The sequence below is a fragment of the Camelina sativa genome, chromosome 7 (genome assembly GCF_000633955.1).
Source record: "Camelina sativa cultivar DH55 chromosome 7, Cs, whole genome shotgun sequence".
NCBI classification, from domain to species: Eukaryota; Viridiplantae; Streptophyta; class Magnoliopsida; order Brassicales; family Brassicaceae; genus Camelina; species Camelina sativa.
The window spans coordinates 23,420,438-23,435,345 of NC_025691.1; the positions used below are offsets into that span (position 1 = coordinate 23,420,438).

The following is a 14,908-nucleotide window of genomic DNA, read 5'->3' on the forward strand; positions in this document are numbered from 1 at the left end:
GGATCAAAAACAAAATCCATGATCAAAGTCTATTTAGAGAATCTCCAAAACACTTCAAACAAAGAAAGGAAATGCTTTCAATATCAAATACAAAATAACAAACTAGTGACCAAAACCAAGGAGGGCTAAAATATAAGTTCAAGCCATTTTCCATTGCTTCATATGTTACTCGGATACATGAAGACTCTCACCTTGGATCCCTGCAAGAAGACAAGGAATTGTGTCCAGTTAAAACCCCAAGCAAAAGATTTCACTTCTCAACAAAAAGAATCACCAAATGGTTAGAGAATATGTTTTTAAGTACCATGGACTTAGGAGGCAAGTTCGATGTGAATTTGGCGCGGACAACACCACTGTTACCGTGAGGCCTGGTAACTTTTCCCCAGATGCAACGGTAGTGGCTACCGTTCTTCTTTGTCTTAGCCTTGTAGATGTAAGCCATCCTCTTTCCCTTGTACCAGTTAACCTCCTCTTGGGTGTTGACACCTTCGATCTGGACAAGCGATGTGTTTGGATACTGGTTAGACTTGGACCTGCAAATTCAAGTATATGTCAAGCCCAGTACCAAAATAAATAAAAATGTTAAGACTCGGTATAGAATGCTATTTAACTATAACTCAGTTAACCACTCCATAGTATAGACTGAATGATACAGTGTTCTAAGATAATGTAGACAGCTAACTAGATATGGGGAGATGCTACAACACACAAAAAAAAAACAGTTTTTATTCTATGAAATGTATAAGAAAACTACTCTGATCAAAAGCAGACTAGAATCTTCGTTTATGAAAATCACTTAGATAAACAACTGATTAAGGTTCACTATATGAAATGTTATTGGAGCCAAATCAGATACTAATAAAGAAACCAAAGAGATTAAAGAAATGGGTCACCTTTTGTATCCGAGGATGGTTCCTCTCACGTAGAGTCTGCAAAAAAAAAAAAAAAATCAGAATTTTCCAATCATTGTAAAATATACGAGAGAGCAAAATGTTCCATTACAATCCATAAGATAAATCACTAAGCAATGAAGAATCAGTTCAAATCTAATACGATACAAGAGAAATAGAAACAGTTTAAGATAAGTGAGGAAAACAGAACAAACGAGCAAATCTCGAAATGCTACCCATTAGAGAAAACGAGCTTGTTGGTGATAGATCAAACTGGAAGAAGAAGGAAAAAAAAGAGTATAAGAAGAAAGACCTGACACGTTCTCCTTGGCGTTCCTTCACCATTTTCGATTCCGCCGAATAACGAAGAAGTCTGCTGTTAGCTGCTGCTACTCGAGAGGGGGAGAACGAAGAAGAAAACCCTAATTCATCATTTAGGTTTTATATATTGCTCCTCCCCTTGTTCCCTTCATTTCATTTAATATGGGCCTATGATTATATGGGCCTCAAGACTCAGTCCAGTAAGTAAGATAGCGAACCAAAACATACATGGGCTTTTCACTTTATCCATTACGATTATGATGTAATAATTCTTGAAATAGTTCAACCCTCTTTCAAGAACCGTCGCCGTTGGACTGCCGGCGTGCCTCTCCGATCGTCTTCCCGCTCGTGAAAATGGCGAGTGTTTCATCAAGCGGAAGCTTACTAAATCCTTCGTCCCGAAAGAGTTTTCTTCTTCCTTCATGTGTGATCATCATTGTTGGGGTAATCGTGGCGTTGACTTATCAGTCGAAGTTGAAACCACCTCCGCCGAAGCTATGTGGCTCACACGGTGGTCCACCGATCACAGCTCCGCGGATAAAGCTGCGAGACGGGAGGTATCTAGCTTACAAAGAGCATGGACTTCCAAGGGAGAAAGCTAGCCGCAAAGTCGTCTTTATCCATGGATCCGACTGTTGTAGACACGACACCGTTTACGCCACTCTCCTCTCTCAGGTACTTATTTACACTATGTCACATGTAATGAGCTTAGAATTAGGAAATAATGAAAAAGTTGTATCACAATATCTTGTCTTGAGAAATTGTGTTTGTTGATTTCTTGACTCTAATCTAACATTTTGTTACTTTCTTGATCAATTACATTTTGTAGAATTTAGTAGAGGAGCTAGGTATATATATGGTTTCGTTCGACAGACCTGGTTATTGTCAGAGTGATCCGGATCCAAACCGTACACCTCAAAGCTTGGTTTTGGATATCGAAGAGCTAGCTGATCAACTGAGTTTAGGATCGAAATTTTATGTGCTCGGGTACTCGATGGGAGGACAAGCGGCATGGGGATGTCTTAAATACATTCCTCATCGGTTAGCCGGAGTAACACTAGTTGCTCCTGTTGTTAACTATTGGTGGAGAAACTTACCTTTGAACGTTTCCACAGAAGGATTTAACTTTCAACAAAAGAGAGATCAACGGGCAGTTCGTGTTGCTCACTATGCTCCTTGGCTTATCTATTGGTGGAACACACAAACTTGGTTCCCTGGTTCGAGTATTGCCAACAGAGATCATGGTCTCTTGTCACAGTCGGATAAAGATATTATTTCAAGGCTTGGTTCTTCGAGGAAACCGCACGGGGCAGAAGTAAGGCAGCAAGGAATACATGAGAGTATAAACCGTGACATGATTGTTGGATTTGGGGATTGGGAATTTGATCCTATACAACTCGAGAATCCGTTTTCGAACAATGAAGGCTCTGTGCATTTGTGGCATGGAGATGAGGACATGTTGGTCCCTGTGACGCTGCAGCGTTACCTTGCTCATAAACTTCCATGGGTTCACTATCACGAGGTTCCGGGAAGTGGCCACTTCTTTCACTTCAATAAAGGTGTGGTTGATGACATTGTCAAGACGCTCTTAACCACCGATTCAGTGAATCAGTAAAAGAGCCGTCTACTGTTTGTATTGGTCATTTTCATAGTTCCCAAAAGTTTTGAAAACCCAACAAAAAAAAAAAAAAACACGGACACAGTGGAGTTATATGTACCTGTTGTTATCTTTTAACTTTTTAAGTATCATAATTTTAATTTGGTTACTCATTATTTACTTTGTAAAACGACCAAGCCTGATGAATTGTCTTCTCAAGCGTATCATGTTAGTTAGTCTTTACTTTGATCTTTTCAGCTACTTGTCTTGGTCTTTTGGTTAGGAGAATGGAGGATTCACCTAACTAACTGTCTACTTGATTAGCTTAGTTTTCTAGACATCCTTTATTAGGTTTTAAGTATTATCTAAAAACATGCTTGTGCGGTTGTGCCACAATTAAGTGGCACTCACCAAAAAACTCAAGTGTAAGACAGTTGTAATCAATCGCCAAATTACTCGTAGCATTTAATTTGACAGCTAACACATTTTCTACATATGTTGTTGAGTGATGAAAACTTGATCTACTTGATGGTAACATAACCTGATCGTGATATGGCGATTGGAACATCAAGCAGAAGCTTAATGAAGCCTTGGCCACGAAACAGTCTACTTCTTTCCTCAAGCGTGATCATCATCGTTGGTATAATCTTGGCGGTTACTTATCAGTCAATCTTGAAACCTCCACAACCGAAGCTATGTGGCTCCCCAGGTGGTCCACCGATCACAGCGCCCCGGATAAAGCTGCGAGACGGAAGGTATCTGGCTTACAAAGAACACGGACTTCCCCGAGACAAAGCTAACCACAAAATCGTCTTCATCCATGGAACCGATAGTTGTAGACACGACGCCGTATACGTCACTCTGCTCTCTCCGGTACTTGGTTCACCATTCAGCTCCTGTAGTGAGTGTTCATATCAGTTTCTTGATCAATTTTTTTTTTTTTTACAGGGTTTAGTTGAAGAACTTAGCGTGTATATGGTTACGTTTGATAAACCGGGTTATGGAGAGAGCGATCCGGATCCAAACCGTACACCAAAAAGCTTGGTTTTGGATGTTGAAGAGCTCGCTGATCAGTTGAGTCTAGGATCAAGATTCTACGTGATCGGGAACTCGATGGGAGGACAAGCGACGTGGTGTTGCCTTAAGTACATCCCTCATCGGTTAGCCGGAGTAACACTAGTTGCTCCTGTGGTTAACTATTGGTGGAAGAACTTGCCTTTGAATGTTTCCACTCAAGGTTTTAACTTGCAACCAAAGAGAGACCAATGGGCGGTTCGTATTGCTCACTATGCTCCTTGGCTTATTTACTGGTGGAACACACAACAATGGTTCCCCGGTTCGAGTGTTGCGAACCGAGATCGTGGTATCTTGTCTCAGCCCGATAAAGATATCATTTTGAAGCTTGGATCATCGAGAAAACCGCATTTGGAAGAAGTAAGGCAGCAAGGAATACATGAGAGTATTAACCGTGACATGATTGTTGGTTTTGGAAATTGGGAGTTTGATCCTGTAGAACTCGAGAATCCGTTTCTGAACAATAAAAGCTCTGTTCATTTGTGGCAAGGAGATGAGGACATGTTAGTGCCTGTGTCACTACAACGTTACATTGCACATAAGCTTCCTTGGCTTCACTATCATGAGGTTCCGAGAAGTGGCCACTTCTTCCCCCATGCTACAGGTATGGTTGATGACATTGTTAAGGCACTCTTATCCAGCGCTGCAGAGAATTGACTAAGATGAGATCCCAGTGTAACAAAGCCCAAAAGATTATGGGAAGAACGGATTTTGTGTAGTAGATTATTTTACATTACGAGAACATAATAAAAATACACTTTTTACAGTTTCACACCATTATAGTCTACCAAAATAACCAAAACCAAAACAGAGCATTGTTTTCGGACTCTGAAAGCTTTAAAGGTGAAGACTTCTAATCGTCAACCATCTCCTCATCATCTTCTATTTCCTCAATCCTCATCTTCTTCACTGCCTGAGCTGCATCATTTCTCTTTGTCCCATTAGCAATGTGAATCAGCACATCCGACTTCTTCCCTGTTGAAGCGTCCACTAGACCTCCGCTTTCTACTCGGTACACAAGTTCAGATCCACCAGCGCCTGCATCTATGTAAACAGTGGAGTTTTCGTCGATTTCCTCACGCACAACCATCTTTGACAGTTGTGTCACCACCTTCTTCTCCATCCACCTCCTGATCGGCCTAGCACCATAAACCTAACACATACAAGAAAAGACAGTGAGCACAAGAATCAGTCAACGGAACAAACCCACCAAAGAGATGCACATGATAGAGATTACAATGAAATGAAGAGACTTACCGGGTCGTAACTCTCTGCCAAAATATAGTCCAAAGCAGCGTCAGTTACAGCCAAAGCAACTCCTCTTTCAGCAAGCCGGACAGCAACATCTTTCATCTGGAACCGGGCTACTTTCCTCAACTGGTCATGTGAAAGGGGATCGAACACCACAATCTCATCAAGCCTGTTCAAGAGCTCTGGTCTGAAGTGTTTCCTCACCTCCCGCATCACACATTCCCTAGCCACTTCCATTGATACTTTCCCTGTTAGCCCTGCAAGAAGGTGCTCTGCGCCAAGGTTTGATGTCATGATTATCACCGAGTTCCTGAAATCGACCGTCCTCCCTTGCCCGTCTGTCAATCGACCGTCATCCAACACTTGGAGCAGAGTGTTGAAGACAGCAACATGGGCTTTCTCCACTTCATCAAAGAGTATAACACAATAAGGTCGCCTCCTAACAGCCTCTGTTAGTTGTCCACCTTCCTCGTGACCAACATACCTGAGAAAGTGCAATTATGTGAGCAAGCAAGACAAGATTTCATAACTCAAAAACATTCTTAAAAGTAAATTAGCTACTTACCCAGGTGGTGCCCCGATAAGGCGAGAGACAGAGTGTTGTTCCATATATTCCGACATATCAATCCGAACTAAGAGATTTTCATCATCAAAGAGCTGCTCAGCAAGAGCCTTAGCAAGCTCAGTTTTGCCAACACCAGTTGGACCAAGGAATAGGAATGATCCAGTTGGCTGTTGCGGCCTTCCAAGCCCTGCTCTTGACCTCAATATTGCCTCAGAAACAGCATCCACCGCTTGATCTTGTCCCACAACCCTTTGGTGCAACCTATCAGAAAGACCAATCAACCTCTCCTTCTCGTCTTGGCCGAGTCTCGTAACTGGAATCCCTGTCCAACGGCTCACAACCTCAGCAATGTGTTCAGGGCCTACGTTTTCTGTGAGCATCACGTTCTCCTCAGAAGAAGTTCCTTCAAGTTGGGCAATCGCAGATTCCACATCTTGGATTGCCCCATATCTCAGATCAGCAGCTCTTGCAAGATCATATCTTCGTTCAGCCTCCTGCAGAGAAAACATGAGGTCTTCCCTTTTCCGTTTAAGCCTTCGAATCTCATCAATTCTCTCTTTCTCCTTTCTGTACTTCATCGTCAGAGGCTGAAGCTTGTCTCTCAGATCATCAAGCTCTTTCCGCACCTAAGTTGGAGAAAAAAACTATATTAAGGACTCTTCCCAAAAGAAGATGATAACAAGCAACTATTCCATAACAAACACAACCATCTTATATTTTGAACAAGCAATTGTATCATACCTCCACAAGTCGAGCTTTGCTGGCTTTGTCTTTCTCCCTTTCCAAGGCATGAAGTTCAATTTCCAGCTGCATCCTCTTCCTTTCAAGGTTATCAATCTCTTCAGGTTGACTATCAAGCTGGACTCTCACATTTGCACAAGCCTCATCAACCAAATCAATCGCTTTATCAGGTAAATGCCGACCTAATTAACCACACAAAGACCACAAAAAAATGTCACGCCAAGAACAAAACTATACAAAACCACAAACATCAGCCACTAATTAAGAATCTTAACATACCAGTTATGTAACGAGCAGAGAGCTGAGCAGCATTTATGAGAGCNTTCCAAGCCCTGCTCTTGACCTCAATATTGCCTCAGAAACAGCATCCACCGCTTGATCTTGTCCCACAACCCTTTGGTGCAACCTATCAGAAAGACCAATCAACCTCTCCTTCTCGTCTTGGCCGAGTCTCGTAACTGGAATCCCTGTCCAACGGCTCACAACCTCAGCAATGTGTTCAGGGCCTACGTTTTCTGTGAGCATCACGTTCTCCTCAGAAGAAGTTCCTTCAAGTTGGGCAATCGCAGATTCCACATCTTGGATTGCCCCATATCTCAGATCAGCAGCTCTTGCAAGATCATATCTTCGTTCAGCCTCCTGCAGAGAAAACATGAGGTCTTCCCTTTTCCGTTTAAGCCTTCGAATCTCATCAATTCTCTCTTTCTCCTTTCTGTACTTCATCGTCAGAGGCTGAAGCTTGTCTCTCAGATCATCAAGCTCTTTCCGCACCTAAGTTGGAGAAAAAAACTATATTAAGGACTCTTCCCAAAAGAAGATGATAACAAGCAACTATTCCATAACAAACACAACCATCTTATATTTTGAACAAGCAATTGTATCATACCTCCACAAGTCGAGCTTTGCTGGCTTTGTCTTTCTCCCTTTCCAAGGCATGAAGTTCAATTTCCAGCTGCATCCTCTTCCTTTCAAGGTTATCAATCTCTTCAGGTTGACTATCAAGCTGGACTCTCACATTTGCACAAGCCTCATCAACCAAATCAATCGCTTTATCAGGTAAATGCCGACCTAATTAACCACACAAAGACCACAAAAAAATGTCACGCCAAGAACAAAACTATACAAAACCACAAACATCAGCCACTAATTAAGAATCTTAACATACCAGTTATGTAACGAGCAGAGAGCTGAGCAGCATTTATGAGAGCTCTGTCCTGGATCCGCACACCATGATGTCCCTCATATTTCTCCTTGAGACCTCTAAGGATACTAATAGTGTCAGGCACACTTGGCTCAGCGACATAGACTTGTTGGAACCTCCTCTCAAAGGCAGCATCTTTCTCAACATATTTCCTATACTCCTCAAGCGTTGTAGCACCAATACATCGAAGCTGCCCTCTAGCTAACATGGGCTTGAACAGATTAGCTGCATCCATCGACCCTTCAGTTTTACCAGCTCCAAGAACCAAATGAATCTCATCGATAAAGAGAATCACTTTGCCTTCAGCTTCCTCAACTTCTTTCAAAACAGCTTTCAATCTTTCTTCAAACTCTCCTCGGTATTTAGCACCCGCAACTAATGCACCCATGTCCAAAGAAATCAATCTCACATCAGTAAGACTGTTGGGAACATCTCCTTTCACAATCCTTTGTGCTAAACCTTCAACCACAGCTGTTTTACCCACTCCTGGTTCACCAATAAGCACAGGATTGTTCTTTGTCCTTCTTGAAAGAATCCTCACAACTCTTCTAATCTCCTCATCCCGACCAATCACAGGATCAAGCTTCCCAGCTTGCTCAACCAAATCTCTTCCATAAGTCTTCAAAGCTTGAAAATTTGTATCCCCTGAAGCACTCTCCACTTTCTTCCCTTCTTTACCACGAAGCTTCTCAACCTCAGACTTAATCCTCGCAGCTCCAACACCGACCTCGTTCAACAAATCCCTGATCTGAGAATCTTCAANGGACTCTTCCCAAAAGAAGATGATAACAAGCAACTATTCCATAACAAACACAACCATCTTATATTTTGAACAAGCAATTGTATCATACCTCCACAAGTCGAGCTTTGCTGGCTTTGTCTTTCTCCCTTTCCAAGGCATGAAGTTCAATTTCCAGCTGCATCCTCTTCCTTTCAAGGTTATCAATCTCTTCAGGTTGACTATCAAGCTGGACTCTCACATTTGCACAAGCCTCATCAACCAAATCAATCGCTTTATCAGGTAAATGCCGACCTAATTAACCACACAAAGACCACAAAAAAATGTCACGCCAAGAACAAAACTATACAAAACCACAAACATCAGCCACTAATTAAGAATCTTAACATACCAGTTATGTAACGAGCAGAGAGCTGAGCAGCATTTATGAGAGCTCTGTCCTGGATCCGCACACCATGATGTCCCTCATATTTCTCCTTGAGACCTCTAAGGATACTAATAGTGTCAGGCACACTTGGCTCAGCGACATAGACTTGTTGGAACCTCCTCTCAAAGGCAGCATCTTTCTCAACATATTTCCTATACTCCTCAAGCGTTGTAGCACCAATACATCGAAGCTGACCTCTAGCTAACATGGGCTTGAACAGATTAGCTGCATCCATCGACCCTTCAGTTTTACCAGCTCCAAGAACCAAATGAATCTCATCGATAAAGAGAATCACTTTGCCTTCAGCTTCCTCAACTTCTTTCAAAACAGCTTTCAATCTTTCTTCAAACTCTCCTCGGTATTTAGCACCCGCAACTAATGCACCCATGTCCAAAGAAATCAATCTCACATCAGTAAGACTGTTGGGAACATCTCCTTTCACAATCCTTTGTGCTAAACCTTCAACCACAGCTGTTTTACCCACTCCTGGTTCACCAATAAGCACAGGATTGTTCTTTGTCCTTCTTGAAAGAATCCTCACAACTCTTCTAATCTCCTCATCCCGACCAATCACAGGATCAAGCTTCCCAGCTTGCTCAACCAAATCTCTTCCATAAGTCTTCAAAGCTTGAAAATTTGTATCCCCTGAAGCACTCTCCACTTTCTTCCCTTCTTTACCACGAAGCTTCTCAACCTCAGACTTAATCCTCGCAGCTCCAACACCGACCTCGTTCAACAAATCCCTGATCTGAGAATCTTCAAGAATTCCCATAATCAACTGATCAACAGCCAAATGAGTGTCACCACGTGACTTCTGAGCAGCTTGAGCACGGCGTATAACCTTGATGAGACTAGAACTCGCTGGAATGTCATCAGGTGGAGGTGTCTGCGAAGGAAGCTTCTTCAACGCTTGATTGATCACTCTTTCAGCAGACTGTGCTGCGTTGTCTCCACCGGCACTAGAGATAGCTTGAGGGAATATACCGCTGGGATCAGAGATCAAAGCACCGGCTAAATGCAGAGGAGTGAATTGAGCATGCCCTGCATTCACAGCTAACTCATGAGCTGTAGCAATCGTCTCGTTTGTCTTGTGTGTAAATTTCTCCGGATTCATCTTCGAATTAGACTTTCGTAATCACTGAAACAAACACACGCAAACAAAACTCTAATCTCAGTAACATTTTCATACACGATCGACAAAACCCAAAAAAGAAGAAGAATCAATGAAAATAGTGTTAGCCCATTTACCTTATAAACCAACTTCTTCTTCTTCTTCTTCTCCTCAGTAACAAAGTCTTCTCTTTTTTTTTGCAGAGATCCAAGTAAGTTAGATTCTTGTGGTGTTTATAGTCAAATTGAATTTTTTTTTCTTGAGATGATTAGAAACTTTGTGAATGTTGTGAGAGAGCAAAGAGGCAAGAGAGCTTTTTGTATAGGGAAGGAGATTCATCTGGAATAAGATAGAGAACTCAAGTTCCATCGTCTTCCCTAACGTACTAGAATCTACGAGAGACTTCGCGAGAGAGAGAGAAACAAATGTCATTTAACACTTTTTTGTGATCTGACAGGTCGATGCCACGTGGAATCTTTTGTTCTTAATTTTTGACACCGTGGCATTTTTTTTTTGTTTTTGTAACGCTTAAAATTAAATTTTCTCCATCATTTGCAACATTATTAATTTTAGGCTTATTTGGCTGTACAAACAAAAATTATAAATCTAATTGAAGCTTTGCTAATCGATGGCAAAACCATAGATTTGCGTTCTAATATAAAAATAACACACAATTAGAAGAAATTATAATTGGACGTTCTGAAAATAGATATACTTAAAAAGGAGCCTTGTATAAATTAAAGGAGCCAAATAAAAATATTTCTGAAAATAATATTTTCTGCTATTTAATAAAATAGTCCTTCAATTTCCTCTGCTATTTTATTTTGTTGCACAAGATCTTGCCTTGATCCTATCCTCTGTTTCTTCTTCCTCGATCTGCGCAACATTAACATTCTCACTCTCTCTCAAACTCCGTGATCATCTCTCTCCATTAACCCTTCTTCTTCAATTTCTCTCTCAGACCAATCGTGCTCGCTCTCGTATTCATCGTCTTTAATAAAAATGTAAGCTTTCTTCCTTTGTACCTAGCCTTGTGTTGTTTGAGTCAATCTCAAAGTAGATCCTCCTGTGGTGGAACCAACTATGAAGATTGATTAAAACCTATTTGTTCCCATTACTCAGAATATGATCTTATTGTTTTAGATTGGAATCCAGAATTCTTAGGAGCCTGCGGATTTGTTGCTTTGAGTTGATCATATATAATAAAACTCCTAATTTTGATTGTAAAAGACACATTTTTATTGGAAGTATCTGTTTTTAACTTGTACAGAGTAACTTACCTGTGTGTGGGAATCAAATGACGATGGGTGCTGCTGAAAAGAGCGTTGAGAATAAAGATTATCGTCTGCCTCGTGAAGTCAAGGAAGCTTTACAAGCAATAGCATCAGAGTGGGAAGATGTGATTGATTCAAAGGCTCTCCAAGTTATTCCTTTGAAAGGTGCTATGACCAATGAGGTCTTTCAGATCAAATGGCCAACTAGGGAAAAAGGTCCTTCGCGTAAGGTTTTGGTTAGGATTTATGGCGAAGGTGTTGAGATCTTCTTTGACCGAGAGGATGAGATCAGGACGTTTGAGTTCATGTCAAAGCATGGTCATGGTCCATTGTTGTTAGGACGGTTTGGCAATGGCCGTATCGAAGAGTTCCTCCATGCACGGGTATATATATAGCTTACTCTTTAAAATGCCTCGTGTTCCTAAGTTATAGCATATCCTTGCACTTCCCTGGTTTTTTAATTCTTAGGTAGTTCTTGTGGATGTTCTGTTTACTGAATTTGTTCTTTTTCTTTGTTAAACTATGAACTTTCAGACCCTGTCTGCTGCTGACTTGCGTGATCCGGAAATATCTGATCGAATAGCGACTAGGATGAAGGAGTTTCACTGTCTTGAAATGCCTGGTGTGAAGAAGGCTTTGCTTTGGGACAGACTACGGTACCTTTCATTGTTACCTGCTAGATTCTACTCTGCTTTTTCTAATAAATCATTAAGTTTTTGGTCTTTCTGATTCTGTTTGCCCACTTTGGCACTTTCCTTTCTGTAACTTCAGAAATTGGCTCACTGCATGCAAGAGACTGGCTTCACCAGAAGAAGCTAAGTCCTTTCGTCTCGATGTTATGGAGACGGAAATTAATTTGCTTGAGAAATCTCTCTTTAACAATGATGAAAATATTGGATTTTGCCACAATGATTTACAGTATGGAAACATAATGATGGATGAAGAGACCAAAGCAATAACCATCATTGTAAGGTTTCATAAGTTTCTTTAATCAGCTATACCCCTTTTTCGTATGGCATTACTAGAACATGGATCCTAACTCAGATTTTATTACTTTGTCTTACTAAAAAATAGGATTATGAATATTCATGCTACAACCCTGTGGCTTTTGACATTGCCAACCACTTCTGCGAGATGGCTGCCGATTACCACACTGAAACACCTCACATCATGGATTATAGTAAATACCCTGGTAAGTTCCCATCTGAAGTCGTAATTTTTTAATCATTTGAAATGATACAAGATCATTCATATTTCTTAATATGTGACTAAAATAAACAGGCGTGGAGGAGCGTCAAAGATTTCTGAAAACATATATGAGTTATTCAGGTGATTCACTTTTCTTGCTATAAGTTTCAGAAATCATTCAATATACAGTCGTAATTCTCTATTGTATTCGTTCTTGTGAGTCCAGGTGAAGAGCCCAGTAATACTATGGTCGAAAAGCTCCTCGAACATGTTGAGAAATATACACTTGCTAGTCATCTCACTTGGGGTTTATGGGGAATTATATCGGTAATTTCTACAGTCATCTTTCTATCATACCTGCATTTTGTGAATCCCTATAGATTCTTGATTTTTTATCTTCATTTTGAAAACTTGGCAGGAACATGTGAATGAAATCGACTTCGATTACATGGAGTACGCAAGACAAAGGTTTGCGCAGTATTGGTTAATTAAGCCGAGGCTCCTTGAGGCTTCCGAACACAAGTAAATTTCTGTGGACGCAACCCATCCCAAGAAGAGTATTTTTACGGTGGTAAAGAGGTATATACGCACAAAAAGTACTGCATACAATATATTTTTACCAACTCCGAAATAAAGAAAATGTAATCGTTTTCTGTTCTACCTCTTTACAAGGCAAAAATGTAACGGTGAGTAGTTTTATAATTAACAGTTGAATTTGTTTCAGATGAAATGTAGTTCTCACAAATTAAATCAACTTTCTTTTTTTCCCGTTTAAGATGTTCAATTCTGCATCAGAGCATCAGAAGAAACCGTTATTCAACTATGCACATCTCTGATGTATTTTAAGTATTTGCAAGTTGGTTCCACTTCTCAGAAAAGTATACAGATCACAATCATGAAAAAAAGAAGATGGTCCTCATTTTGCAGTATACAATTGTATATCTTAGAACATAAATCTGTTATACAAGTGGATCTGAAAGAAAGCATAAAGATGTATACATATGTGCCGACAGATGCTGCTTATAGTATTCTATGAACTGAGCTCTATACCTCTGAATCAAATATGTGAAGGCTCTCAAAAAGTAACCTTCATGTTATAAATTAAGAATAAATCATACATAATTAACAACAAAAGAATAATTATCTGGCCTTTTCTACATCTTGCTTGATAATCACAGGTCCTGAAGATCCAAACGTAATTTCTCAAGAGTTCTTGGAGCTCTTTTCTCCATCTCCTTGTGAGATTTGTGATTACGGTCACTTTGTCTGTTTCTTATCTGCAAGTTCAAAGGAACAACAGACTTGTTCATGTTTCAGATTTTCTTACACATAAAAAGACATGGAGGGCTGAATTTGTCAAGAAGTATAAATTCTTTTATGCTCTACCAGTTTGCCTATTTGAGCGAAGAAAAACCGCAAAAGACCTATTTGTAAAAGAGAAGAACCCAGAGACAATAAGGATATAAACCGCTTACGCTATCTCAAGTTACCTTTCTGGAACCACGGTTTTCGAATTAGCTTGCGGATGTGGCGTTCATGACGTTCCAAAAGCTCATCAACTCCATAAGATTGAGACAACAAAGGGCCTGAGAATTCGATCTTGTCCCCATCACCCTGTCATGTCAAGGCTTTAAGTTATCAGCATCATTGAGCATGCTTGTCACTAAACCCAAAAAGGAGACAAACTAAATCATGCCTACTTTTTTCTCTCTCCTCTGAACTTTAGGTGAAAAGCGTGGAGAGAGACAGAAAAAACACTCAAAACTTAAAACAGCTGAGGAAACATGATCCGACTACAAACGGTAATCTGGTCCTCTCTACCTACTTTTGAGCTGTATATCCCAATTACACCGTATTTTATATGTATATATCAAATAGTTCCCGTAATCTCCGAAATCACTTAGATATCAAACTATTACAGCAGCAGTGCGATCATATTTTTAGGACTGCGTTCATTTTATTTCTGATACACAGAATCGATTTTGACACTGGTAGTAAAGCATAAGAACGTAACGTAAGGCACAAAGCATACTTAGTCCCTACTATGTCTGTAAACAGCCCTAAACTGCCACAGAAACAATGCATATAACAAGCTTCTATATGGGATTTGGATATCAAATAAACTAGAAGGGTGATTCTCTAGCTTCAATAATCTATAGACGTACCAAATTATTACCCAGCTTTGCTGCCATTTCATCTCTCTGATAGAGTCCCAATGACAGTTCCTGTGAGTGATACTCGTCAGACGCACTAAAAGAATCTGGACGTTCAAGTTGCCTCCACTGCTTCAACATAGAACGCTTCACCATCTCATATGACTCCTGGCCTCGAGAATCTGTCTTGTCCTCACGTTTGTCCTCATTTTCATTCTTATTTATCTTACATTCAACATTACTTTTCCCATTGAAGGCGGGAGAATGTACCGACAAGTTAGGAATGTGACCTCTTGAGAGAGATCGATTATGTACCCTAACACATACGTCATCTTTTTCTCGTTTCGCCCAAGCAAAACTGTTTGATTTAGAGACT

At 40.5% G+C, this 14,908-nt stretch overlaps 5 protein-coding genes and 1 pseudogene across 10 annotated transcripts in view; 3 read left to right on the top strand and 3 right to left on the bottom strand.

Moving 5' to 3' along the window:
- Positions 4-1,323, bottom strand: LOC104702153 (60S ribosomal protein L35a-3). The gene is made up of 4 exons (XM_010417976.2): positions 1,204-1,323; positions 894-929; positions 305-533; positions 4-200 (listed from the first exon to the last, which is right to left on the bottom strand). The coding sequence occupies exons 1-4, from the start codon at positions 1,233-1,235 to the stop codon at positions 159-161; spliced, it is 339 nt and encodes a 112-aa protein (XP_010416278.1). The 5' UTR covers positions 1,236-1,323; the 3' UTR covers positions 4-158.
- Positions 1,467-2,984, top strand: LOC104702154. Its single transcript, XM_010417977.1, has 2 exons — positions 1,467-1,886; positions 2,041-2,984. The coding sequence occupies exons 1-2, from the start codon at positions 1,566-1,568 to the stop codon at positions 2,824-2,826; spliced, it is 1,107 nt and encodes a 368-aa protein (XP_010416279.1). The 5' UTR covers positions 1,467-1,565; the 3' UTR covers positions 2,827-2,984.
- LOC104702156 lies at positions 3,216-4,648 on the top strand. Its single transcript, XM_010417979.2, has 2 exons — positions 3,216-3,681; positions 3,757-4,648. Exons 1-2 carry the CDS (start codon positions 3,361-3,363, stop codon positions 4,537-4,539), a joined length of 1,104 nt encoding a protein of 367 aa, XP_010416281.1. The 5' UTR covers positions 3,216-3,360; the 3' UTR covers positions 4,540-4,648.
- LOC104702155 lies at positions 4,583-10,269 on the bottom strand (annotated as a pseudogene).
- LOC104702157 (probable choline kinase 2) lies at positions 10,765-13,154 on the top strand. Its single transcript, XM_010417980.2, has 8 exons — positions 10,765-10,921; positions 11,188-11,574; positions 11,726-11,847; positions 11,963-12,158; positions 12,266-12,383; positions 12,473-12,520; positions 12,606-12,706; positions 12,798-13,154. The coding sequence occupies exons 2-8, from the start codon at positions 11,215-11,217 to the stop codon at positions 12,903-12,905; spliced, it is 1,053 nt and encodes a 350-aa protein (XP_010416282.1). The 5' UTR covers positions 10,765-10,921; positions 11,188-11,214; the 3' UTR covers positions 12,906-13,154.
- Positions 13,348-14,908, bottom strand: part of LOC104702158 (probable serine/threonine-protein kinase At1g54610) — a 6,708-nt gene continuing 5,147 nt past the window's right edge. For 2 of the 6 annotated variants that reach the window (XM_010417982.2, XM_010417983.1), the window contains exon 9: positions 13,348-13,656. In XM_010417982.2, the coding sequence (XP_010416284.1) occupies positions 13,637-13,656 (20 nt within the window). In that variant the 3' untranslated portion in view covers positions 13,348-13,636. Of the gene's footprint in view, positions 13,657-13,854; positions 13,994-14,389; positions 14,900-14,908 lie in introns of those variants that run through there. The other 4 variants (XM_010417981.2, XM_019227812.1, XM_019227811.1 and 1 more) reach the window with 4 other exon arrangements.

What these genes read in the sequence shown, in the direction of transcription:
- LOC104702153 (XM_010417976.2), bottom strand. Translation starts at nt 1,235, where the DNA reads ATGGTGAAGGAACGCCAAGGAGAACGTGTCAG. An exon ending in ACCATCCTCGGATACAAAAG is followed by an intron (nt 534 to 893) that starts GTGACCCATTTC and finishes TTGAATTTGCAG; the next exon opens with GTCCAAGTCTAACCAGTATC. An exon ending in ACTTGCCTCCTAAGTCCATG is followed by an intron (nt 201 to 304) that starts GTACTTAAAAAC and finishes GTCTTCTTGCAG; the next exon opens with GGATCCAAGGTGAGAGTCTT.
- LOC104702154 (XM_010417977.1), top strand. Translation starts at nt 1,566, where the DNA reads ATGGCGAGTGTTTCATCAAGCGGAAGCTTACTAAATCCTTCGTCCCGA. An exon ending in ACGCCACTCTCCTCTCTCAG is followed by an intron (nt 1,887 to 2,040) that starts GTACTTATTTAC and finishes TACATTTTGTAG; the next exon opens with AATTTAGTAGAGGAGCTAGG.
- LOC104702156 (XM_010417979.2), top strand. Translation starts at nt 3,361, where the DNA reads ATGGCGATTGGAACATCAAGCAGAAGCTTAATGAAGCCTTGGCCACGA. An exon ending in ACGTCACTCTGCTCTCTCCG is followed by an intron (nt 3,682 to 3,756) that starts GTACTTGGTTCA and finishes TTTTTTTTACAG; the next exon opens with GGTTTAGTTGAAGAACTTAG.
- LOC104702157 (XM_010417980.2), top strand. Translation starts at nt 11,215, where the DNA reads ATGACGATGGGTGCTGCTGAAAAGAGCGTTGAGAATAAAGATTATCGT. An exon ending in TTGCTTTGGGACAGACTACG is followed by an intron (nt 11,848 to 11,962) that starts GTACCTTTCATT and finishes CTGTAACTTCAG; the next exon opens with AAATTGGCTCACTGCATGCA. An exon ending in GGATTATAGTAAATACCCTG is followed by an intron (nt 12,384 to 12,472) that starts GTAAGTTCCCAT and finishes TAAAATAAACAG; the next exon opens with GCGTGGAGGAGCGTCAAAGA.